Source organism: Dipodomys spectabilis, unplaced genomic scaffold, assembly GCF_019054845.1.
Source record: "Dipodomys spectabilis isolate Male_0828 unplaced genomic scaffold, ASM1905484v1 ptg000240l, whole genome shotgun sequence".
NCBI classification, from domain to species: Eukaryota; Metazoa; Chordata; class Mammalia; order Rodentia; family Heteromyidae; genus Dipodomys; species Dipodomys spectabilis.
The window spans coordinates 4,762,163-4,788,256 of record NW_024870917.1 but is presented as its reverse complement, the minus strand read 5'-3'; the positions used below and the strand labels follow the sequence as shown (position 1 = coordinate 4,788,256).

At 51.2% G+C, this 26,094-nt stretch overlaps 1 protein-coding gene across 1 annotated transcript; it reads right to left on the bottom strand.

Moving 5' to 3' along the window:
• Positions 1-10,000: 10,000 nt before the first annotated feature.
• LOC122124614 (neuroendocrine secretory protein 55-like) lies at positions 10,001-10,971 on the bottom strand. The gene is made up of 2 exons (XM_042699287.1): positions 10,894-10,971; positions 10,001-10,807 (listed from the first exon to the last, which is right to left on the bottom strand). The coding sequence occupies exon 2, from the start codon at positions 10,727-10,729 to the stop codon at positions 10,001-10,003; it is 729 nt and encodes a 242-aa protein (XP_042555221.1). The 5' UTR covers positions 10,730-10,807; positions 10,894-10,971.
• Positions 10,972-26,094: the final 15,123 nt, after the last annotated feature.

Below are 26,094 nucleotides of genomic sequence, written 5' to 3'. Positions count from 1 at the left end.
TGGCGGGCCGACGTATGGCGGCCAGGCCTAGGAGGCCAAGAGGACCGATGGCGCCGGGAGATCATAATTTTTCCCGCCGCCACCAGTCACAAAGGTCGGGGGTCTCCCGAGAGTCAGTCCTTGGGCTCAAGGATGGATGGTGGTAAGCTAACCTCCGTTGAGGAGAGGGAAAAGGATCCAGATTCCCAGGGCCTGGAGTAGTGGGCCAGAACCAGGTGAGGACTTCCCGCCCAGAGCGGAGGAGCCGCCCATGACTCACAAGGAATTGAAAACCCAGAGATGCTGAGCCCTGTACAAAATGGAAGGTCAGTAGACGCTGCGGTTGCAGCCCCAAGGAGGCTGCCTTGGGTCGGGGGGCCTAAACGGGAGGGACGGCACTCGCCCATTCTTACGTCCCCAAAGCACCCAGCTTCGAAAATCAGGTTCAGGGTCTCTTTGTTTGACTGCCTCGTGGATCTGTGGAGCACCTTTGTTCAACGTTCATCATCTCTCTTTGTCAGTGGAGCATTTGCATTCAAGGGATAAAGATTGGGCAGAAACCAATCCTAATGAAAGAAAAGATCTCCAATTGGAGGAACTGGGAGAGTCTTCCTAGACAAAATGGCGTTTCAAATGGGTTTCCAAAGGACAGATGTCTTGACTTTGCCTAAAAAGGGTGGGCGGAGGGAGGGGGAAACACATTTACCTAACAAGAACAAAGGATCCTTGACAAAGGTAGAAAATATGGGGCATAGGTGAGCAAACAGGACAGGGCCCTTTTGCTCTTGGACAAGCAATGGGACAGAAGTGAGGAGAAACTGGATGGAAGCTCTGATGGTTTCATGCAACACCCTGGTTGGCACTGTTGAAGCGATTTTGGCAAGAAATGGAGAGGATGTGGGATAATAATAATAACAACGTTATTATTACTATTTTAATCCTCCTATAAGTGGAAATTTGAGCCACATTTCAGAGGATGGTCCTGATAAAGGAAAAGAGATATGCCAATAACACCTTTAAGGGAGAGATCTAGACACAATAAAGGACTGGAGAAGGCTGAAAGGACTTAAGAGGAGTTCCAAAGGAGCCTCTGCCAACTTCTGTGCTAGAGGAATACCAAAGATTACACGGGACACTAGGAGTAGGATAGTGAAGTCAGAAAGGAGCTAGTAAGGGCCAATTTGATTTTAGACATGCAAAGTGAACGGGATGTGGGACAGTCTGGTGGGGATTTTTATAACTCAATATTGAAGATGAAGAATCTGAACCCTGGAAGAAAGCTAGGTAGCATTCACTCAAACTGGAAATAACCTTATTTGGATTTGAGATCACTAGATCAGATGAAACTGCTGGGAAGCAATATGTTTGGTGATGGAAGAGCAATTGGAGAATTAGATAGGAGAAAGAGGACTAGACCATGAGAGAGAAAGGAGGGTTCTGAAGGGAAGGAAGGGCTTCCCCACCCTAGACAATGGCTTCCTGGCCTCTACTTTGGTGACATTTTGGTCAGGGAAACTCCTTGCTGTGGTGACTGTCCTGTGTACCACAGGATGCCAAGCAGTGTCCCTAACCTCTACCCATTAGATCTCAGTAGCATCTCTTTAGTTGTAACATCTAGCAATGTCTCTGGACTTTGCCAAATAAATCTGGAAGCAAGACCACCCCTTGTTCAAAGTCAGTGTCATAAGCTGAGAAGGAGCCGGAGCCCTTGCATGTGACTAGAAATCACCTGAAAGGTAAATCAGTGCCAGGAAAAATGAATTTCAATATTTACCTCTATTCTTAATTATTTTCCTGTAGTGATTGGCTACCAGAATCTGAAAACCCCAAACCACTTGGATGAGAGGGGCTAAGAGCTAAAACTCCAACTACGCATCTGCTGGGGATCTTGAGAGGCCCCAGGTGCGTAGCCAGATGTTTGAGGAGCTTCTGAGACAGAAGAGACTGGGTGATTCCACCAAAGAGACCTGAGGATCTCCATGGGGTAAGAGCTAGGGGTGGTCACCAGGGAGGTAGATCACCAGGGGGTTCACCTTGCTGGGTTGATTTGTCTAGTGGATTTGCTGAGGATTGGTGTCTTGCTGGCTAAAGACAGAAGCATGACCTTGACTTGAAAGGAGAAGGTCATACTAGTTGGTGGGCAACCTGATCTGGGGCCTGACCCTACCAGGTGCATTGTTATTATGGTCTGTTATTATCATTGTATGATAGCAAAGGACCTTAAACAGGTTTGCAATTGCAGATGGATTCAAAACAGGAGAAGAGGTAAACACTGAAGGAAGAAAGTCAGCTATGGGTTCAAGCAACTAAGAGGAAAGTCAAAAGACAATCTGGTGCAGATAAAAAGGCTGTGTGTCAGGGCAGTGTTGGCCCAGTCCTGATGGGGATTTTGGTAGCAAGAGGGGCTGCATCAAGGAGGACAGGGTTTGTTGTTAAAACCCAGATGACGGTTTGTTTTACACATGGCTACTGAATAGGAATGGATTTTCTACACTTGATGAATTAGTTAGAAAGGAATAGGATGCTACTCATTTTTTCTGCCAGATTGCTTTCCTGAGCAAAATCCTTGCCCAGTCTGGAGGCCTAGCTACCCATGAAATGAATCAGTATCCTTTTGTAACTAGGCGACCCCAAATAGAACATGTTGGTTACTGTTGACTGTTCTATCAGTGCCATTCCGGCATCACTGCCACCTGCAGGGGTGCGAACCACCCCTTTTGTGGCAGCCTTAAGCTTCCTGGCTTTGTGGATGCTTCCATGCTAGACCTTGTAAGTGATGATGTTTGTACTTACATTTTGGGATCTTACTTATTGACAGAAACACAAACACATCCAGATTTTAAGTATCTGCTGTCAACTTTTTTGATTCATCTCTGTAGCCACGAAAGAGAAAGCAGAAAAGGGTACCTTGAGAGGAAAAGGGGGTGAGCAAGAGGAAGGGAGCAGAAGCCAGGAATAGCAGTCCGGCCGGCGCTCAGGTTCCTTTGGGTCTGAGGCTCTGGGGAAAGTGGGGGGCAGTCTGGTGAGGAGCCTTCTCAGCAGTGCATTCATGTCATTAGTTGTCAGTGAGCTGCTTTCAGATAAGGAAAAGGAAACAACAGAAAAATCAGAAGATATAAATGAGAAATCTGGCCACGCAGTGACAGGTTTTTTGTTTGGTTTTTTTTTTTGAATGCTGGCCTGAGCAGCAATAAGATTTTGAAGCTGTTCAATTAATTACTGTTCAATTAAGACTGCTGCCGCCATCCTTTTCTCTCCTGCCATCTCTGCCAGCCGTGGCCGGTGGAGGCAGCAGCAGCTTACTGCTGTCTATAGAAGGGGCTGCGTGACCAGGCTGTTTCAGACAAATGCCAACTAAAAGAAAAGATGCCTCCGGCCGATGAGGCAGAATCCCGGGCTAGGGGCAGATGTCGAGCTGCTCCTGCATAGGGTAGAAGCAGCATTTATGAAAAATGCGTCATCTGCTCAAATTGAAAAGCTCCTCTGTGCATTTAGGATGCCCCTCCCTTGCTGAGCTGTGGCTCATTAGTCCTCATCATAGAAAGACCAAGACCTTTTACCTCAGCCTGTCACCTGACCACACATGCTAGTGCACTGTCTCCAGAGTCGTGGAGATGCAGCAGAGAATTTTAAGGGGGGGGATGTAGATGAAAGAGACTGCAGGAAGGCTTTTCAGAGAATGGGCTAAGAGAAGACATTGGGAGGTGAGGAGGAATCTAGGAAAACAAATGTGGCTTTAGAGAGTGCTATTGAAAATTTCTGTAAGTCATGGTAGAAATTCCAGGTGGGGGGGGGAGGGGGGCTTCTGAAAGCTGTTTGAATCAAAGGGGAATGGTATATTTCACCTTTCCATACAACTTCAATTACCCAGAGCAAATTTTCCTAATGACATCTAATTGGGACAGCAACATAAGCCAGGCCGAACAGAAACCTGCTTTCTCTGGGGGATTTGGGGGGAAGGAGGAGAAACCTGTCAGTGTCCACTGCCCTGTCTAAATGGGGCCTGGACCCCTCAGCCCTCACGTGTAAGAGTAGGGACATGAGAGGCTAGCCTTTCCAGAGCTAAAAACCAAGGCCTAGAATTTTACCTATTGTTTCATTGAAGCACAGAGGTATTTATGTGCAGCCTGCATGGATGGAATAGTCCAGGCAAGTCTACAGACTACAGAGGCTGGGGGCTGTGTGTGGGGGGGTGGGAATTGCAGCCCTCACCAGAGGCCCTGCAATGCTGTCTCTGGCTATATAAACAAGCTTTTAGCACTGAGGGGACATCTTTCTGTACCTTGTTTCAGTCTCTTCACCCATCAGATATTTGTGTGTACCCTAAGCCTTTTTCTGAGTCTCTCTCTTTCTTCAAACTGCTTTTGATTGCCCTAAAATTTCCTGGCTTTGCAATGACCCTCGTGTCCTCCATTTTAAATCTTACCCCCTGCCCCCCACCTTCCTGCCTTGTCCCGCCCACCTTCCTTTTTTGTTTTTCCTTCTGTCATCCCTTGAAGTTTTCTTTTCTACTTTGCCTCCCTCCCATCTGCCCCCACCTCACCCTAACTACCCTCTGCCCAGGCAGCCTGGCTTCTCTGACAATGATGTTCCCTGGGTAATTTGTGGCAGGCTTACCCTAAAAGTAGGCCATAGAATAAACACACAGGCAGGTGCCCATCCTTGGAGCTGGGAAGGCAACCTCCCTAGCTCTACCCAGAATAGTCTGCAGGCAGAAGGTGCCATGGCGCCAGCTCCTCCTGGACACCCTGCTTCTGCTGTCTGAGATCTGTCAACAGGTGATGGTGGCCTGCACTGCACTCGATCACAGTCACTAGGCTGTTGGTCCTGGCCCTTTGACTGCTCCCAGCAGCCTCGGTGCCCCAAGCAGGGGCTTTTGAAAACAAAACCTGTGAGGTTTTGGTTTTTTTTAAAGGAAAACAAATTTTTAAGAAAAACTCGCTAAAAATTTTATAAGTGGCCTCCTAGAGACAGCTTATAGAACAAAAAGAGGATGCTAAATCACTTAATTTGACAGAAGCAACCTGGGGGTGTGTGCGTTTGCTTTGTTTACCCAATGTGTTTGCAGTGGAGCCAAAATAGGGCTGTGTGTGTGTGTGTGTGTGTGTGTGTGTGTGTGTGTGTGTGTGTGTGCGCGTGCGTGTGCGCAAGTACGCACACAGAAAGCTTATCAATTACTAGATGTGAGATTACATTTCATGGGAGGGGGCAGCTAAGAAAAAAAATAGCTGAAAGCTGTTCTCTGGAGGGAGTGATAATGAAAAATAGAGTTGGAAGAATTGGTTTATCCTAAGTAGCTCTAACCTCCAAGCTGTTTTCCCAGGTTTAACCTGATCAGGACACATAAAACTGTGACTAAATAATGTGCTTAACACTCCCGATCTTTCAACTGGCATATCCGCCCGTGGTCTCCCTCAGGGTGCATTTCCTGCTGCAATGACCACATGGCACTTAGATTATGCTCTCTGCACCAGTTCAGGAAGGCTCGGTCGGTCCAGAGATCTCTCTCTCCCCCTCTCTCACATACATACGTACATACATACACACACACACTGTTTCTCTCTCTCACACACATACACTCTCTCTCTCACACACACACACTCACTCCCTCTCCCTCCCCTCTTCTTCTCCTGCACATGCTCTCTCTCGTATTCCCCTCCATCTTCCTCTCCTCTCCCCTCCCTCTGAAGGCTGCTCTGAAGTATAGCCAGATTTTTCTCAGTTTAGAGAGAGACAATCAAGTCTGTGCTCACTCTCTCTCACCTCTTAGCATTTTTGCCACCAGATGAAAAGCAGATTTGACAAAACTGATATTAGACAACACCATACAGATTTCTTCACAGATAGTGCTTTTTAATTTGGTCAACTGTTAGGTTCCATTAGTGCTAAAATGATGCATAGGGTTAAAGGTGGATCCTTAAGGCTTATTAATCTAATTGACTTGCACACATCTGGAGCTGAAAGGCAACACAGAACACATCATGTAGCTAGTTTGCCCAAGAAGAAACTGAGGCAGAGTGGTGCTGAGTAAGATCCAAGCCATTCAATAGGACTGGGACTAGCCCAGTCCGTGTGTGTGTGTGTGTGTGTGTGTGTGTGTGTGTGTGTGTGTGTGTGTGTGTGTGTGTGTGTGTGTGTGTGTGTGTGTGTGTGTGTGTGTGTGTGTGTGTGTGTTCTCCTCAATCTTAATGTGCTAATCTTAATGATTGGGCAGGAAGATTTAGGAAATAAGAATCCTTGATATCAGAAGCGTGTGTGTGTGTGTGTGTGTGTGTGTGTGTGTGTGTGTGTGTGTGTGTGTGTGTGTGTGTGTGTGTGTGTTCTCCTCAATCTTAATGTGCTAATCTTAATGATTGGACAGGAAGATTTAGGAAATAAGAATCCTTGATATCAGAAGCCCCGCCCCCCCCCCAACAGGAATCCCATCTCTCATTGCCGAGCAGGGGGATTAAAGGTGTAACCTGAGATTATGGTCCTCTGTTGCTGGGCAGTGCTGAAGGGAAGGGCAGTTCTGGAGTTGGCATATGACATCACTGGCCTCTGGACGCTTAATTTGATTTCAGAGATTTGTTTTTTGTGATAGGTCACCTTCCTGTTAAGATACTTCTCACAACACAGTTTCTGTTGAGTTTCCTTTCAATAGCTCTGCTCCATTTTGAAGAACAGTGATCATACAAATAAAGTAAAATCCATAAAACTGCTTTTTAAAAAGATAATTCTTACCAGCATTGAAGTTTCAGCTTTCTTCTTAGCTAACCTTTCCAGCACAGCTGCTAGCAATGCAAGCTAAAGACTTAAAGGCTGTGAAAACAAAACAAAAACAAAACAAAAACCCCACAACCCAGGGGCTGAAAGGCTGGCCACACATTAAAGAAACATCTTAAAACAATTCCAATCGTTCTATTCTACTAAACAGAGTGTAAACTTTGAAAAGGACTCCCACATCAAGCTAGTGATAACTGGAGTGGCCACATAATTGCAGCTCAAAAAAGTTCAGCTGCCGGTGCCGCACCGCCCCCCCCCCCCCCAGGCAGACTTCCGTGGAGCCAATGATTAGTGTGGTAAAGGGGAAAATTAAAATTCTAAACTGGTTTTGGCTTAACAGAATTCAGGGGGTATAACACCCCCCCATTGCTTCTGTCATATTGATTTGGCCGCCATATTTTTTTGCTCTATAAATTAACCCCTTTGGGGAGCACTTATAAAATATTGGGGCATACCACCTTATTGAACGAGCTTTATTTTCTCACTCCCCCTCCATTTGAAATGCAGTGCTGAGTTGGTAACTTGCCTCTAGTTGAAAAGGTCTGCTTTTTTTTTTTTAAGCTACTCCTCACCCAGCAGACCCGACCTCTGATAAAGGGCTAGGGAGCCCATTGAAATGCTAACCCTAGCTTAGGGCTGGGGAGACAAAGGGCCAGTTGGGAGACTAGTGACTCGGGAATGTTTAGAGAATTTGCTAGAAACTGGAAAAGGAAGGTAGTGTTGCAGGCAGAAAGTAGCTTTTAGTGTCTTATTTAGCAAAGCCCCCTATCCCCTCTTCCAGGGTTGTGGGTGCTCCTCTCAGCCCCCTCCTCCCTTCCCAGTTTTTCGGAGTACTCCGCTGCTGTCCCTTACGGCTCCTCCCCCCCACCCCCGCCTGCGGCTCCTCCCCCCCTACCCCGCCCTGCAGGCGGAGGGTGGGGGAGGAGGGCCGCGTGGGGGGGAGGGTGTTTGCTGATAGCTGGGTTTTAAGGATTGGGTTGTAGTGTGTTTGTCTTCTACTTTGGCTTCTAGATAGTTTATGGAGGGCGCTGAGACAGCAAACTGAGTTTTCGATTGTGTGCCCTGCTTACTTGGGAGGAGGGCTGGGCTCCCTGTGCAGGCTTGCTTTTTTTTTTCTTTAAACAAAGCAAGACTTAGGTGAGGCATTGACTAGACACAGAGGACCTTTTAAAAAAATTTATTCATTCTTGCAACCAAGCAATATGCTAATTTAGCTAATAAAAAACCTGTCTCCTGTTCTAGCTCCAGTAGGTGCCACCCCACAATTTCCCAACAAACCTGACTTTTTTGCCCATCAACTAGACACTTCCTGCTCTGCGAACCCAGACTACCAAGGCATTACGAGATAAAAAAACAACACCTGAATGTCACAGAAATGTCGCCATCCTTGTTTATGTTAAATAGAAATTTCCATTTAGAGGAGCCCCATTTCACTTAGGCAATTTCACGCCTGCAAGCCAAAAAGCAAAAAACCCCAAGGTACCTGGCCCTTCTGCAGATCCCCGCATCCTCTGGACGCCAGCCCGCCCCGCGGGAAAACGGCACCCGCCTCCCCGGTGGCCGAGCATTACCAAAGGCCGCACGGGTAACTCCAGCGACGCAGCCCCGCATAACTTCACTCCTGGAGGCTGCGCCGCAGTCCCAGGGAAAAAGGTCCAGGAAGGAAGACCATTTAGTGTTCCTTCTAGCACCTTCCTTCTCCCAGGACCCTAAGAACGCACTCATCTTTCATTCCAGGCCGTCAAACGCTTTACTTTCCCAGATTTTCCAAATCATTCCAATCAAAATAACTCCTCGAGCGCTTAGTGAGGTGCGCGCGTGCGCACGGACGGACGCGCACAAACTTGTTTCCAAGTCTGATAACATTTTCTAAGTTCAGTGCTCCATTTCATCGATTAGTTTTCCTCTCCCCCGATCGGAGAGACCCGATTGTCGCGGGCTTGCGATCCTTTGGGGCAGAACCACAGAGCAATCTACCTCCCTCCCCCGCCCTCGGGGTACTACAGGGCCGAGCTAGGCTGAAAATGGCCGGAGCGCGCGCCGCCTCCCTTCCCGGAGGCCGCCGGAGCCGCCAAGCCCAGCCCCTTCCAAACTGGCATGCTGGATCTGACACTTTTTCGAAGCTCGTTTAGTGCCACGCTCTTGGGGCGCATTGTCCAGTATCCCCATGATAGACACGACGACCACCCCCCCTCCACACACACACATAACCTGCCCCCTTCCCGATTCCCCTTTCGGCTCGTGACCATTCCGACCTCTTAGTCCCTCTCTCCCGCCTTTAGGACCTTGCGCAAGCCGCCCGGGACCTCTCCAGCCAAGCTGCACCCAGCTGCACCACCTGACCAGCTGCGCCAAGAGACTGGCGCTGCCCCGACGTGATCAAACCCCGCATTGCCAACTTGGATAGACCGTAGGTGCCACCCCAAACGCCTCTGTATCCGCGCTATGTCCCCCGTCCCCCAAATACCAGTGACTCACGGGGAAATGCCGGGCCACCAGAGGTTGGCTCTGGGGCGCACGGACGGAGGCGCACGCTCTTCTCCGTGGCTCCCAGCCCTGCCAGCGCCTGGTAGCGGAGCAGTTCCGCAGTGAGGAGCGCTGATGCCGAGGTCCCGCGGCTCCGATTGGCAGCTCCGGGACCAAGGCTTCAGGCTACGCGCCCGTGAGGGCGCCTGGCGCACCAACAACTTTGCTCCGGAGCCGCGGTCTCCGGCTCGCCCAATCCCGTGCCGCTTACTTTTCGCGCATTGCAACAGTGTCGCTGCTGCGCTGCGGCTCCGCGATCCTGAAAGTTGGAGCGCGCGCACCTCCGAATCACGGTTCGGGGCCTGCCAGAGCCAACTTACTTGAGACGGCTCTTTCTAGGAGGCACACACGCGCGCCACACAGCTGGCTTACCTCTGCGGTGAGTTGTGTACGGCTCGAGGTCTGGGGCGCGCGCTCCGCTTCAGTCTCGCGTCCCAGGCACCATCTCAGAAACCTCAGGTTGTCTCCAGCGAGGCGCAGGGCGCGCCTCGCCGTCCAACAGACCCTTGGCTTCCGGGGCGCCCTGGGAAGATTTGGGGAGCCCCTGCTCCCTCGCCATTATCCCCGGCTTCCAGCCGACCCGCGGAGCCCTCGCCCTAATCCGTCTAGCCTTTTTGCCCATCCTTCTTCCTCCCGCAGCACCCACACTGCTCCCGCCAGGCCCCCGGTGTAGCCACGGGCAACTAACCTGAATCCATGAAAACAAGGAGAATCTGGACGGCGTCCTCCATTAGTGACGCCGGATGGGGATGGATGGCTTTTTGGAAGGGGACTCGGGGGAGGGGTCGCGGCGGGTGGCCTTTCTTGGCTTGCAGCGGCGCTGCTGCTTCTTCTCCTTGCGCTCTTCAGACTCCTCGGGGTCCCGGGGATCGCGCTCCTCGGGCTCCTCCCCCTCGCCGGGGCGCTGGGGCTCCTGAGTGGTGGGCTGCGCGGGGCTGGCGGCCGCCTCGGAGCTCTGCAACTTGAGCGCGTGCAGGCGCTCGGTGAGGGATTGGTTGAAGGCGGCGCGACGGGGGCTGCGCCCGTCCTCGGGCTCGGTCTCGGGCTCACTGGCGGGTGCGGTCTCGGGCTCGGTCTCGAAGTCGGTCTCGGACTCGATCTCGGACTCGGTCTCCGTCTCGGTCTCGGTCTCACTCTCGTAGTCGAACTCTTCCTCGTACTCTAGGCACTCGGGGAGAGACAGCTCCAGGTCTCCCTCCTCGTGCTCGTGGTCAGACTCGGACTCAGGGGACTCGGGGAACACCTGGGCGGAGCGGTGATGGGCGTTGAGGAAGCTCCGGCGCTGGGCGGCCGCGCGCTGCTGGGCGCGCGCGTTGGAGGTGGCGAGGGCGCGGAGGAGCGCGATGGAGCAGGAGAGCCAGAGGAGCGCGGTGGCTGCCCGGCGGCCGATGGGCGGGCACAGGTCGTTGTAGTTGTGGCGAGCTCGGCGCCAATGCTGACCCCGGGGCCTGCGATCCATCCTCTTGGACGCCCCGAGAAGTCGGTCCACTCCCTGACACCGCAGAGAGTGGCTCCGACCCGCACGGGCTGCTGGAACCTAGAAGGAAGCGCCTTAGGAGGAGAGAGCGGGGGTCCCCGGGTCCCCGTCCCACCGCGGGCTGAGAAGGAGAAGAAAGCACCTACCTAGGCGGCCACTTAAGAACTTTCTTCAGCTCCGCGCCTCTAGTAGTCTCGCCGCAAGGAAGGAAGGTAAGGCGGGGAGGAGAGCGTCGTCTCCTCGGGGCTCCTCTCGCCGAGTCTGGGACTCGGGAGGTGCCTCCTCTGATCCTCTCGCCTGGGAGAGGAGAGGAGACTGAGCGCTGGGAGCCGGGGCGCTGAGGCTCGCCAACTTGCGCGCCGGTCGACGCGCGCCGTCCGGGCATGTGCAGTAGGCGCGGGCCGCCCCCTCCCGCGCGGCGCTCGCCCCTGCACGCCGGCAGGTGGCAGAAGGGAACCTCGTTTGGAGTGAGCCCGGCGAGGCGGCGGGCGGGGCGCCCGGCCCGCGCGCCAGCGCCACGCTCAGCTACAGGTTAGAGTACTTGGGCGGCTAGTTGAGGATTCGCCACCCGGGCTGTGCCCTTGCCAACTTCTCAGGAAACGGAGACGGCCCCCCCTCCCCGTGCCCGCCGTCGGACTGGTAAATCGTCCCCCTCCGGGAGCGGGGATACTCGCGCGGCTATTAATGATCCGGCCCCGGGCGTTTTCCAGGGGCTTAATAGTTTCAGGATGGTAACCTCAGGCAATCATTAATCACAGAACCACCTTTGGCAGATGCGTTATCGTGACTAATTACAGAAGCTTCCAGAAAATAGGCTCCCTGGGCCTTCTCAGCTGGCTAGCCCCCCTCGTGGACCCGTAAGCCTCCTCGAGAAGGTCCGAAAGGGGGACTCCCGCTTGAGCCCCCGGGACCCGCCAGCTTAGACGGGGCTGAAGACGGTGGGGCGCGGGAGCTGGGCTGGAGGCTGGCCGGCTCCCGGGCGCACCGTCAGCCCGTCCGCGCGCCCTCGGAGCCGTGACCGAGATCGGCTGTCAGCCGAGGAATTTTTAAGCACACAGGGCACTCGCGGAGTGCCTAGCCCGTGCCAAGCCCTGTTCGAGGTGCTGAAGGAAGAGTAGTGGAGAAGAAAAACCCCTCGCATTAAGGAACGGATATTGAGGATTAATCTGCTGTTAATTGGAACCGTAAATCATCCAGAATCAATGCCTCTTCACCCACTGGCATTGTTTTAATCCGGCTGGAATTCCGTGGGTGCAAAGAGATGGCTCGCCCGGGGCGGTGGGGTGGGGGCCGGCCAGACTCCATAGAGGGCGAGGTTGAGCCGCGGGGCCGCCCCCCGCCCCGTCAGCCCCACGAAGTCAACCGAGGTCCACGCCCGGGAGGGGGGGGGGCGGCGGGGGTGCCGCTGCGGCGTGACCGCCGCTCTTAGGCTGTGCCTGCCTTGAGTCTCGCCCTCCTTGCCAGACGTGCCTTCGAGACTAGAACAAAGGTGCTAGAGCTGAGAGTCTAAGGCTGCTGTGCAGGACACATACTACGAGCTGGCGTATCGTTGTGGTTGTGTTGGAGTGAGGAGACTCAAGAGGAGAGGTGCTCCTCGGTGGAGGCTCAGCTCACTCGTGTTCCCGAAGTCGGCTCCCCCTCGCTGAGCCGCTTACTCTTACCTGGACGGCAGCCGGCGTGAAAGCTGCCAGACCTAGGGTTAAGACCTCAGTGGCATTCCAGCCTGGGCTTTGGGCAGTTGAGATTTTACTTCTGTGTGCGTCGGTGTTAGATCTTGTGTCCTAGGAGATTGTTGGTAGCACTAAAATATTGATGGGTCTAATAGAGTGGGGTTGATTTGGCAGACCCCATAAAAGCAGAGTAAGTTTGGTTGTGTCCCACTCTTAACACTTTGCAGAGAAATGGAAGAGTTTTACTGTTACAAGTATAATCACCTTGTAAGTACTGTGGGACATTGGGCAGGGGTATCGGGAGCTATCTCTCAAATTTTGATCTCTGCCCCTCAGCCCAGACGAATGGGGACAGTTTGGGTGTCGAGCCACCCACTTTATTTCTTTCAATTGGCACAGCTCCACCGACGGTGTCTGAAGCATGAACACATCCGTCTAGCTGATTTCAAGGCATACTGAGTGGGAAAACAAAACAAAAAAGCCAGGAATATGTGGGTGCAGGCAAATGCCCTTTCAATGGAAACTAACGCCGGCTGTCAGCAGTGAGGTGGAGGGCGATTCTTTAGTGTGCCGGAGAAGTACTTCATTTTTCAGATGGAGTGCTTTATGCCTATAATGGAGATGGCAGCCTAGAGCTGATCAACTAATATAGATACGCGGAGATTGCCTGCATTATTTAAAAATACGCATTACATAATACATATTTTTGGACTAGATTCTGCATTAGCAATGCTCTTTCTTTGTAGGATGCATTTTAATCAGCAAACAATTTAACAAAACACTACCTTTTCAAGCCCTGGTCATGTCTAGTTGCAAATACATTCTGGTGTGCATTCGGCACAGACTCCAGGGGGACTGCGTTGCCCAGGGACTGCACTGAAATACTGTGCCATCCCGCACTTAGAGCCGAGGGTGAGCAAATGGATCTGTGCAGAAAATGCTCTTTAAAATGCATTACGTGCATGACTTTAAAAAGTGCTTGCTGCAGAGTGAATTTCAAAAAGGACCAAGTGGGTGATGAATGACCTCAGTTGTTACCAGGCCAAGGAACAAGGGGTCTCTCTCTCCATCTGATGATTTACAAAGTGTGGTCATATATTACCTTCAGGCTCTGCCGGAGGGAAGCTCCTAAACCAGTTGGTCAGGAAAGCACCATTTTTGGGGCTCGTTTCAGTATTACCAGTAAGGGTTTTGTTTGGATGCATTGGGAAGAATATTGGCTTCAGCTCCTTAGATGACTGTTGTGTGAAAGAGGCTTTAAGAGTTACTTTATGTGCTCCAGAGGGCAAAATTGGAACCCCTATTTAGGGGGATTTATGGTTGGGGGGGGGGTTGCATTCAGCTGAGCCCCGGAGTAGAATGGGCTGTCAGGAAGTTATTGGTTGGTCCTCAGAAGATGTGTTAAGCCAGCCAGCCAGCCAGCCAGCCCGCCCACCACATAGTGGAGATGTTTTCCATGGTGGAGCTTGAGGCTGACTGTCTTACCCTTGAAGTCATATCTGAGTCCGTTGGGGGGTCAGGGGGCTGAAGAACGGCTGCCTCTGTGGGGTACCATTTGAAAGTGTGAGGGGCACAGTGACAAAAAGGAATGCTTAGGTGTCAGTTTCAAGCCGCAGACAAACAGGTAAAATGAAGATGGACTCGGCGGCCCGGGGTGGGGCTCTTGAGGCTCTGAGACACAAGGCCAGCCTGTCTATTAATTGGATTGGTTCTCTTTGCCTCCCCTCCTGGGGCTGTCTCAGAAATTACAAATGGAATAGGCTACTCAGCAATCACGAACAGAGTCATTTCTATGACCAAGACAGTACTCCTGGCATTGTGGGGAGATGGAAGTAATTGGGGATGAGCAATTAATTTCTCTGCCAATCCAATGTGTGTGTCGGTGTGCAAGGCCCCCGATATTACAAAGTAGAGTGACAGCAGGTGCTGAAGGAGGCAAGCTCTGCCAGGTAGACGCACCCGGGCAGGGGAAACTGACAGTGATTAGAATCAGATGCAGTGCAGCTCATCTGCTGGTTTTTAGAAACAGAAGTTTGTGGTGGTGGTTGTTTGTTTGTTTTTACCTCACAGGGCTTTGCAGTTTCCCCTGTGAGGATTGCTTGCAGGCCACCTGTTTCTGTGTCTACCATGTGCAGAAGCCATGTGCTGGTCTCTCCAGGAGACAGAGATGAACCCCATGAACTTGTAGAAGCATTGCAGGCTATTGTCAGAGGTCCCTTAGACACCAACGCATTTTCCAAGCTGAGATTTAAGATAAAGGATCGGTTCTGTTCTGTCCGCTGAGTGGGTATAATCACTCTTGAACATGTTTTTTGGACAATCATTGGAAAGGACTATTGAGAGACGGAACGCTTTTCAAACTTTCCTTTGGATAGAAATGAATTCGGGGACGTTGAAGGGCCGCTCCCCACCCTCGCCGTGGCCATCAGCCAGAGGGGCTCAACCCCACTGAGAATTTGGCCCTGGGCTCACCTGCCTCTTCCCCGAGGGCACGAGCACAATGCAAGTGCACTTGTCTCCTCTCCCTGGGGTACTGTCGTGCCGTTCCTCAGAGTACGCCGACCTCGGCTGGTGCTCACCAGGAGAAATGGTGAAGGCGCCAAGCTCCGGATTTTATGATTTTGGGGGAATGCCATACAGAGCTCAAGGCAAACAATAGGGGGAAATAATCATCTTTCTGACGCGGCTGGGTTCTGTCCAGGCCATTGTTGGGATCACAATACTGTATTTGTGCCATTCAGGTTACGAGGGAGATAGGGTCAGCACTGCCGCATTCCTGGGTAGGGATTGTTAGTTGTCGGCTCACGAGCTGGCTTTCCTTTCCCCTCATTTGTGCCCTTGTGGTAGTCCTCCCACCGGCTTTTTCCAGACTCTGGATCCAGCAAGAAGCATCTAGAAGCTCCCTTATCCAGGTGAAGCTTCAGTACATGCCTTTAGAGATGTGGCTGCCTGGTCTGTGTGATGGCCCTGCTTCATAGAGCAGCTCCTTCAGCCCCTGGACTCTTGACCACTTGCCTTGCTTTGACCATAGAGTTCAGGACTGGGTTCTGTCTCTCTAGACCTGATGTAGCTCATCGTCCATGCACACAGGTGCCACAGTGCTGGTGAGGCTGGCCTCCGTTGTCCACCTCTGTCCTGCACACCAGCCTCTCCTGCAGCGAGGGAGGGTGGAAAGTACTACTGACTGCAGACAACTAGCCAACCATTGGGAATACTCTCAACTCTGAGTCTTCAACTCTCCCAGCTATCACACACGTACACAGCCTCTAGCACCAACAGCCTGAGGCTGTGTACATCTCAACTGCTTAGGATCTGACTCACCCTGCAGACCTGAGGGAGGGAGCGAGCGTGGGGGTGGGTGAGCCTGGAGCACAGAGGGAAGAAACCCTTAGTGGTGTCACGGTTCAGGCACATGCTCATAGAATCCTTTCAGCCCGAGCTCTTCAAACTATGATTAGACCAATTTTACGTGTCTAGTCACTGAGGCTCTGGTAGATTGGGGACTATTTCTATATGTGCAAAGTGAAGTGGAGAATTGAGGCAATTATCTTCAGGCAAATGAATCTGGGCTATGTAATCAGCCCATCCTGATAACTGGACAAAATCGGCCTCATTCACGTAGCTTTGCTTTGAGTTAAAGAGAATTCTGAGGTATTTGTTTGTTATTTTCACTTGGCTTTGTTTTTCCCAAAGGCCGTCTTGTGAATGTCCAGTCCCGTAACCGTCCAGGGGCTGGGTGGGCGGCTTCTTTAAGGCTTGGGACACTGCCACTCTGTCCCATGTGTGGGGAATTGACCTGAATCCATTTGAAACCAGCTCGGGCCCACAGCTGGGCACCATAGTGGCCATGGTGCTATGGTTCCACATCAGTGTCTCCCTCCCTCCCTTTCTCCCTTCCTCTCTCTCTCTCTCTCTCTCTCTCTCTCTCTCTCTCTCTCTCTCTCTCTCTTTCTCTCTTTCTCATTATCTCTGCGTGCATACCAATCCAGAAATGGTAGACAAATGACCTTTCCCCTTGCGTGCTTATGGTGAGTGATACCATTCCTGCACGAAGAAGCCTGGAAAACAGAAGGCCGGAAAGAAATGATGACGTGTTGTAGGCTGCTGGTGGCTTCTGGGCCCTCTCTGCACCCCTGCCTCCCCCACCTCCCGCAACCATTGTTTTGGCTAAAATCTCTCATAAATGGAGAGCCTTTCTTCTTGTTGATTTAGAAATTTCCTCATAAAACTGCCTTCCTTCCCTCTTGGCTCTGTACTCCCACGCGAGAGGAAGGAAGCCCAAGAGAAGGCTGTCGGAACCTTGGAGGTCTGGGTGGGTTGGAGCTAGTGAGAACTTGTGGTCAGGTAATGGTCCTTGAATAGTGTTCTTCACATGCAGGCAGCCGGTGGCTCGGTGATGTCTGTAGGTGCTTACGGGGCCGGGGGGGAGGGGGCCGGGAGGAGGAGGACCAGGCCCCCCCCTGGCAATAGAAACGTGCCTGCCACAGCCCCCTCACACAGGTGCACTTAATTACACAACAGCACAGCTTTAATTAGCTGCCTGCGCTTTGAACTACAAGTACTCTAGGAATGAGGAGCTTGAGATGGACATTGGAAAATTAGAATTAAAACAGTTTCTTTTTATGTATGTATGAGTCTTATCTATCTATCCAGATACGGATAAATATATTCCTTTGAAAATATCTCAATTAGTTATTTAACAAAACAACAGTTAAAAACCTCTATTATGGTGGTTAAGAGGGTTTTGAAAGACATCTGTGTTCTTAGAGTATTATGGCATTGTGTGGGTTGGTTTTTTTTTTTTTAATAGTTTATTGTGAGCTGGTTTATTCCTGCTCAGTTTGTTAAATTCTCACCTCTTTCCCCAGTGTGTTGCTGTGGTTGGTTTAAACCCTTAGTGATCATTGTTTTATCTTTACCATCTGCCAGGGCAAGTGCCTTCTTATTGAATGTTATCACAGAATTCCGATCCTTTTGCCCATTTGTTTTCCTGGAAGCACCATTTTTATCCAGTTGTGTAATGACCTGGGTGATATTTTGTGTGAGATTGCATTCAGTCTGTAAATCAAATTGAGAAATACCGTGGTCATTTCTGCATTTCGTCTTAAGACAGAAGCGTGGTCTCGTTTATGCGGGCCTGTGTTTCTTCTAGTAAGGACCTGTGTTTTTTGTATATGATTTTAATGGATCAAGTGGAGTTTGGTAAGTGGATGTACTTGATGCATACATTTTTCACTCTGACACTTTTGTTGCATTGAGGACAGGCTGGTATTTTCATTAGCTTTTCAGACTGTTTCTTATGTGTTTATAGGAGTGACATTAATTTCTGTACATTTTCCTCGTGCCCTGCCGACTGCAGCACGGGCTGGCAGGTGAGGCAGGGTCCCTGCTTGGGGACAAGCTGAAACCTAGGCACCGATCCCAGGGAGGACACAGTAAAGATGAGGTGTGGGGGATCTCACCAACACGTATGGATGAATTAATTTAGAGCTGCGGAAGCTTTCTACCTCTAGCATTCGGATCTGTCATCTCTTTTCTTTTTCTTTTTTGTCGGTTGTGAGGCTTGAACTCTGGGCTTGGGCGCTGTCCCTGAGCTCTTCAGCTCAAGGTGAGCACTCTGCCACTTGAGCCACAGCTCCACTTCTGGTTTTCTGGTGGCTTACTAGAGATGAGTCTCACAGACTTTCCTGCCTAGGCTGGCTTTGAACCTGGATCTTCAGATCTCAGCCTCCTAAGTAGCTAGGATGGCAGGCGTGAGCCACCAGCACCCAGCTCATCTCTTTTTCAACAGATAATGATGAGAACTTTTTGTTTTCCTTTAAGACTTTAAAGATTTTTTTTTAAAAATAAGGTTTTTTGAAAGAGCAAACTGTTTAACTTTCCCCTTTTCCCAAAGACTTTAGACTTAATTTTTTTTCTTTTCCCATGATTTTATGTAGCAGATTAAAAAGACATTTGGCAACTCTCTGTTAGCACCACATATTTCTTTTGAAACTTTAGCATTGTCTGAAATCTGAACATCTGGGAACCTCCAATTCTGTGTCCTCCTAAGCCATATCGTTTTAAGTACTTTTCTTCATTTTAGTTTACTTCAAAACATGTATGCTTAGGGAAGCACTTTTCTTTTTGTTACTTTTCAAGAATTTAATTTAGCTCACACCTGTAATCCTAGCTACTCAGAAGGCTGAGATCTGAGGATCACAGTTTAAAACCAGCCTAGGCAGGAAGGCTGGACTTGTTCTATTTTAAACTAATGTTTAGTTTATTCTTCTGGATTTTTCTAGTTAGCCCTGGCATTTTTTTCCCATTCTCTAATTTCTTCATCCTTCCTTTGTGCCTTGCTGTATTCTCTGAAAGCATGTGTGAAAGGAGAATCTTGGTTCTTTCTTTAAGCAGGGTGCTGATGTGTGTGCACCCATCTTGCTGCTTGTATCATGAAGGGAATTTGCTCTGGTGCCTTTTCTTCTTCTTCTTGTGTTGTTGCGTTGGGCCCTAAACTGAGGGCTTCACATTCTCCCCTTGGCTTGCTTGCTCCTATCTGGTGCTCTACCACCTAAGTCATGCTTCCATTTCAGACATTTTGCTGATGAATTGAAGATAGTCTTGAGAACTAATTCCTCAAAGTCAGCTTAGGCTGACCTGGAACCACAAACCTCTGATCTCCGTCTCCTGAGCAGCTGGGATAACAGGCGTGAGCCACAGGTGCCCAACTCTCCGGTTGACGTCTTGACTCTTGAAGATTTAGATGGGTTTTCACTCAAGTGGGACCCGCTGGGAGGTCCCCTAGCAGGGCAGCAGCCAGATTCTGGTTATCTGTATGTCCAGCGCTTCCTCGCTGACTTGTTGGCAATGACAGTGGTGTAGGCAGTGTTGGCGGCTGGTAGTGGTGATGGGTGGTGGATGTGGGAGCGGCAGCGGTACTGGTGATGGTGTGGTGGTGGTGATGGTGGCAGTGGTGGCGTTGTAGTGGGGTGGTGGTGGATGGCGGAAGGGATGATGTGGTAGCAGGAGTCCCTGGAGCCCGGCGAGGCAGAAAGCGCCTGAAGTGAGGTTGGGAGGCAGCCAAACGGGATTTTGTTTATATGGATTTCCATTTTCTTTAGTGGGGTTTTTTTTTTGTCTTGTTTTGTTTTCATTGTTTTGTTTTGTCCCCCGCTGGAACTGGGATTTGAACCCAAGACTTTCTGCTTGCTAGGTAAGTTCTCTACTACTTAAGCTGTATATGCCCCATGCCTATCACTTTATAGTAAGGGCTTTTTTTTTTGTTTGTTTTTTTGTTTTTTTTTGTAGTGGTTCTGGGGTTTGAACTCAGGGCCTAAGTACTATAACTGAGCTGCTTTTGCTCAAGGCTAGTGCTCTACCACTTGAGCCACTGACTTTCTGCTTCTGACTTTTTGGTAGTTAATTGGAGATAAGAATCTCGTGAATTTTCCTGCCTGGACTGGCTTTGAATCAGGATCCTCAGATCTCAGCCTCCTGAGTAGCTAGGATTGCAGGCATGAACTGCAGGCAGTGCCCAGAAAGTAGGTTCTTTGATAAACTTTGGGATACCATATGAGTTTGAGTTACGAAAACACCTAGAGTACCCCCCATGGGTGAGAGTGCACTGGGCACCGGGGATGTGGTGGGAGATGCCATTTCTCTTCTCTCTGATTTGGAAATACTGAGCCATCACAGAAGTTGTCGTTACAATCTGAGCGGATGACCCTGAAAAAGAAGTGGGTTCCTGTTTGTTTTGTTTTTCCAGCACAGTGTGTGCACAGTGCTCTATGAGGGCACATCGGAGCCCGTCCGCTTCCTGAGAAAGCGATCCCAGCACAGTTGAGCCAAGAGGCAAAGGAAGGGCAGGTGGCGGCGGGTGCTGGTACAGCTCCAGGCAGAGGAATCGCCTATCAGGAGCCCTCTGGCGGGAAGAAGGCAGACCTGTTAGGGGAACTGATAGGAGATCCGCAGAGCGGGAGGACAGAAGATAAGGTCTGGAAGGGTGGTAAGGGCCACCGCTAGAGCTTTGTCAGCCTGGCAGAAAGAAATGCAGACTCAATGGCTGCTAGTGGAGAAGGGGTGCTTGTCCGGACAGCCAGACGTGCCTAACCAAGTTTCTCTGGCCCCACAGTGAGACAGGGGTGGCGGGGAATCAGTTGGTGGTGGGTGGGCCTTAGCAAGGTGGTTGGTTCTAGAAACATATAAAACTAGTGTAAGTGAGAATGTCTTCAAGAGCTCTTTAGAAGCCTTTATCAACGAGGCTTGGATGCGGAGAACTGTTGGTGTCAAGAATGGTGCCCTGGCCCGCCGCGGCCACCACTTCCACTTGTATGCTCAAGACGTCAAGGTCAGAAAGATAGTAGCTCAAGGCCAGCCTGGGCAAAAAGTGCATGATACCCCATCTCAGCCAATCAAAGATGGTCATAGTGGTGCCTGTCTGTGATCCTATCTGCATGGGAAGGTGGCGGCCCAGGCCAGCCTGATCATAAATGCAAGACCCTGTTTGAAAAGTACTTGAAGCAAAAACATCTGGGGGCATGGCTCAAGTGGTAGGCTTAGCAAGCCCAGGCCCTGAGTTCAAACTCTAGTACCTCCTCTACCCCCCAAAAAAATTACCATGCCAGGTAGAACTAGATACAGTCAGTGTGAACAGGAGGAGGCCCTGATGTTTGGTGGCGCGATCTCCCCCGTGTCGGCCATATGGAGCAAGGTGTCATTCCTCTCGGAGTTAAGTACCTCTGTACTGTTCATAGACAGTATCATGCAGGCACACAGATACCCTGATGCTTAATGGACAGTCATGAAAGTAGGAAGAAGCCTAGTATTTAGGAAGGGTCGGACAGGGACACCCCAAATTCAGTGAGTGAGTAAGGTTCATTGGACAGAAGTCATCCGGGGCTGGTGCACCCGGGGAGGTCAGCTGAGCCCTCATCGACAAGAGGGAGGTGGAACCCACAAGCTGGTTCAAAACCAGCTCTTAAGCCGAATCTGCCTTCTCAATTCTCACCATGCCATGTGGAGAAATCTTTGTGTGGCCGTGGAAGGTGAGCCAAGGGCTCGGATGTCAGCCCTCTTGATATCAGATCTATTTTTTGTCAGCAACCAAATGGACAGTTCACAGCTTCACATTCTTTTCTTGATCACTTTAGAACTGACATTCTACCGGCTCCTTATTAAAGCAAGAGCAAAGCAAGAGCTGGCTAGAAGCAGCTTGCAAGCTAGAAATAGAACTATACCATCCCTTGAAGAATCCAGTCTGGCAAAGTGCACATGGCCACCAGGAAGGCCTTGGCCAAGGGTCACGCTAATATAATTTGGGGACGCACTGTTTTTCTGCTGGTTACTCAAAACTACAGCTTCCAAAAGCAGTAGTTATTACCTAAAAATGCCTCAAACCATAGAGATTGTGGCAAGAAAGGCAAGTCAGTTTTCCTCAAACTTTTTCAAGATGGCAGCTCTATGTAATCCATGTTCTATCAGCAGCTTCTACCAAACATGATGTCTTCCTTTTAAGGTTGAGTTGCATAGGCATGTGACTGAGTGACACGTCTTATCTACTAGTTCTAAAATACCGAGCAGAGCTAAGACTCAAGGCTGCATTCTACCCCACAGCATGCTCAGAGCCTTGAGGTCAGAGAGGACTTGGGACTGTTTTTCTTGCTTTGCTTGGTGGCTGGAGCTATGGCGGGGGCTTTACCCAAGACCTTAGCTTTATTGCTTCTCAGCCTGTCCACAAGAAGAGTTCAACTTCAGCCACAAAAAGATGCTGAAGGAGAGTGTGCCGGGTTCCATGTTGTGTTTCTTTCTGTTCCTCAGACCAAGCTTATGAAGAAAGAATGCCCCTGGCTGGGCACCAGTGCCTCACGCCTGTGATCCTAACCACTCAGAAAGCTGAGATAGGAAATTCATGCTTCCAGGCCAGGAAGGACAGAAAAGTCTGTGAGGTAGACACCATTTAACTAATCAGAAAATGCTGGGCTGAAGGTGTTGCTATGAATAAGAAAGCAGAGAGAATCCATGGCCCCGAGTTCAAGCTTCAGCACTTGACTCCAGCAGAGGAGGAGGGCAGGGAGGGAGGGGGAGGAGAATGCAGCAAACGTAGTGAGTTAGCCATGGTGGACAACTAGGGTTTCCATATAATTTGTCGTATGACCAGGGCATTTTTGAGTGTGGCGGCTACTGGGTACCCCTAAAATTCCTGGGAAGCCAGGCTTGATGGGCTTTTCTTCCATGCTATTGTTAATAGTATTCATATAACGTAATGAAGCGTGTGAGTAGTCTAACTATAATACATGTGATGTTGGGAGAAGTCACTTCCCTTTTCCCACAAATCAGACAGTTGGGTGAACTCCGTGTGCAAAGTGACGTCTGCTCAGCTGTGTTTCTTTTTCAAGTCACAGATGTCCAAAGCTTAGGCAGGAGGAAGCTTTCTCCAGCTCTTCTCCTGGGTTGCTGGGCAGACCTAGGCCTGATGGTTGGAGCAGTAGCACTGGGGGCGCCGTACCCGCTCCCGTCACCTCTACATTGCCTCTTCCAGCAGAGGAAGAGGCAGGCCAGGTTGGTGGCCTCTGGCATGAAATAACCAAACTCAAAACTGAGCTCAGAAGTCCCTAAGAGCCACCAGAGGACTATCAACGCCGTGTTTTGTTCAGATTTGAGTTCCTTCCTTGCCACTGCCACTGTTGGTGGGACTTGTCCTTATTTGAATGGACTTGTGTTTAAAGGGAAATTATACCCTTGCTGTAGAAAATTTGCCAACAGCCAGGTGCAGGGGTACCCACTTAGAATGCTAGCTACCCAGTAGGCAGGACTTCCTTCCCAAGCTATGGAGCAGCAAGACCTTGACCCCCCCCAAATCAAAACAATCGCCAGGATTGGTTGGATTCCGTCTAGTTAAGCATTTTAAAGTACGCATGAGGTTCTTAAAATGGACGGCATTGCTCTGCCTCTCAAGGCCCTTGCTCGTCTCCTCTCCGGGGAAGACATGGCTGCGGTGTCTGTGACACGTATTTCCCACGCACTGAAGGGGACGAGTTAGATTTTGATTCCAGTCTCTAGTCAGGCGCCTCTCTGCTGAGAAGTGGGAGGGCAGAGGAGGGATTCTGGTTCCAACCAGTTGAAGCCTGCTGAGTTTCAACAGGACTAAATTACTTGGGGCATATTTTCTTTCCGTGACATTTGCCTTCTAATAATAAATGGACAGATGTAGTTGTCTTGGTCTGCCTTTACCATGGCATTTGCCATGGTGTCACATGTTTACCTTTGCAGATGCCACCAAGCCAGCCACGGGCTCAACCCGTGCCCCTGGCCTCCGTGGGACCGTGTCCCAAACACCAGAGAGTGTGGGCCACTTCCCTGCCCTGGCCGCTGACGTGTTCAGGCTGCATTCCGGCCTCGTAGAACTGGCCTCCTCACCCTCACCCTTGCCTCCTGGCTTTTCCACGAACTTGGGGAAGGGGAGCTGAGTCTTTTCTCCCTCTGCTCAAGGGGTCCCCCCAAAGAGCCTGTGTGGCGAAGTCTGGGTTCATCCATGTAGTTCGTGCCCTGCTCACAGATGTCAGAAGTGAGCGAAACTAAGCCCCGTGTGCATGAGAACTCTGCCAGGTTCCAGCGAGCAGCCGATAACCCGGGCTGCTTGTTCGTCGCTCACTGTGTGGAGGAGGCCGCGTCCGGGGGGAGCCCACGGTGGCCTTGCTGGGCCGGGAGTTTTTAAATGCTAAATGTCATTTCTTTTTATGTGTTTGTTTTCCCGTGCCAGGGCTCCTCACACGCGCTAGGTAAGTGCCACCACCCAGCCACAGCCTGGCTCCTCGAGACTCAAACTGAAAAGTGTGTGTGCCACCTCTCTGCACAGAGCCCAGGTATGGGGCAGATGAGCCAGCAGCCCCAGGGCGCTTAGCCACCCTGTGCCCTGGCACAGTAAAGGCCTTCCAGGCCAGCTGCTTCTTCCCCACAAACGAAGAGGTCTGAGCCCGGAGTGGTCTGAGCACAGCCAGGGCCCGCACAAGCCCTTGCTGAGTATTGTTCCCACGCTGGGGAATGTTCACGGTGGAGACGAAGCCAGCAGGCCTGGAGCACAGCTGTCTCTCGTGGATCTCATGAGACCCGTGTCCCTCTCGCAGTTTTCCTCTCTGGGTTTCTTAGCCATTTGCTCCTAATGGATTCTTTGGGGATAAGACGAAGTCACCCTCTCTGCCCCCAAAGAGAACATGTTGGGAAAATTCAAGCACTTCTTCCTCTGTCTCCCATGACATCACCACACTGGTGTTTACTCAGCTGCACCTTTGTGCCCAGTGCTGCCCCGAGCCCTGCCCAACCACAGAGATGCATGGGCTTGGGGCCTCGGCACAGATGTGCACAGAGCATGATCAGCGGAAAGAAACCCCTGCTTCAGAAGGCCCCATGAGTTTCTTAGAGCCGTCACCCAACTTTGGGGGGGGGGTCCTTTTCAAGGCCCCAGATTGATGATTGGAAATGGCCTTCTAGACCAAAGCCAAGTGGACACAGCTTTGGTGGTTGGCGCCGGGCAGCGTTCAGCTGTGCCCCTTGAAAGAATGCGTGGTGGGAACATTCAGAGCCCAAATCAGCACTATAGCAGTTGTCGCCGTCCGTGTGGAAAGGTTTTGTCCCAGTCAGCTGCTGGGCCTCTTTGCACTATATTAATAGCAGGGACATGGGGCCTGCTGGGGTCGGAAGCCAGCAAGAGGGGGACAGCTGAGGCGGACATTACCCCGCACCCCGGGCATGTGCTCCCGTGTCACGGGCCTCCAGATGGCCTGCACCTTGTGCTGCCGCTCAAAAGCCCCCGAGCTCCTGCCTGACTTCGCCTTGTAGGGCCAGGGATGGGCACTTGCTGACAACTGGGTGACGAAGGACCCAAATTAAGACCGGCGTGTTGGGAAGAGGGTTCGAATGGCTGGGGCCGGGCAGATGGGTGCTGGAGGCGCAGGCATGCAGGGCCGGATGAGGTGGTGGTATTGGCATCTCAACAGCTAGGGGCCCTGGGTTCTCTGCGCCAAGGCTGGACGGAGAGTTTTAAATGTCAGAGGCCACATGGAAACTTGGTTGGCAGCAGGGTAGAGGGGCAGGGGGATTTGGAGGACACTGGGTAGCCATGCCTTTATGTGGTCAGGAGAGCCGGGTAGGATTAGGGCCTGGGAGGAAGGCCAGCCTGTGAAGCACCCGTGGAGAGGTAACAGGAAGGATCCTAGGAGTAAACATAGGTGCCAGGGGTGGCAGCCAGACCAGAGGGCAGGTGAGGATGTGAGCAGGTGCCAGGGCCAAGAGTCCATAGAGCCCGGTAGACATGACAAGGACAGGGCTGAGCAGAGGTCAGAGCCCAGCTCCCAGCACGGAGGTTGGGAAGGGGTTTGGGAGTGGATGGGGGGGGGTGGGCAGAAGGGAAGCCTGAAGGTCAAAGAGAAACCACCCCCCAGTCCAGTGCCCTCACCTTCCACCTCTGGGCAACGTCTGTGCCTAGGCGGTTGCTTTACGTGAGTCAAGGGCCATGAGGCAGTTGAGGAAGATGAACAAAGCCCCGGTACTCAGAAAGAAGCCCCCACAAGGTAGCCCCTGTGGCCAGTAGAAGTCAATCAGTGAACAGCCGCCATGCTGGATGGAGGAGACGCCGCCCTCGAGCCTGCCCAGAAACACGGTGTGGAAGCCTTCAGGGGGCCTGTTTTTAAGTGTGAACAG

Excerpts from the sequence above, each read along its gene's own strand:
- LOC122124614 (XM_042699287.1), bottom strand. The coding sequence starts at position 10,729 with ATGGATCGCAGGCCCCGGGGTCAGCATTGGCGCCGAGCTCGCCACAAC.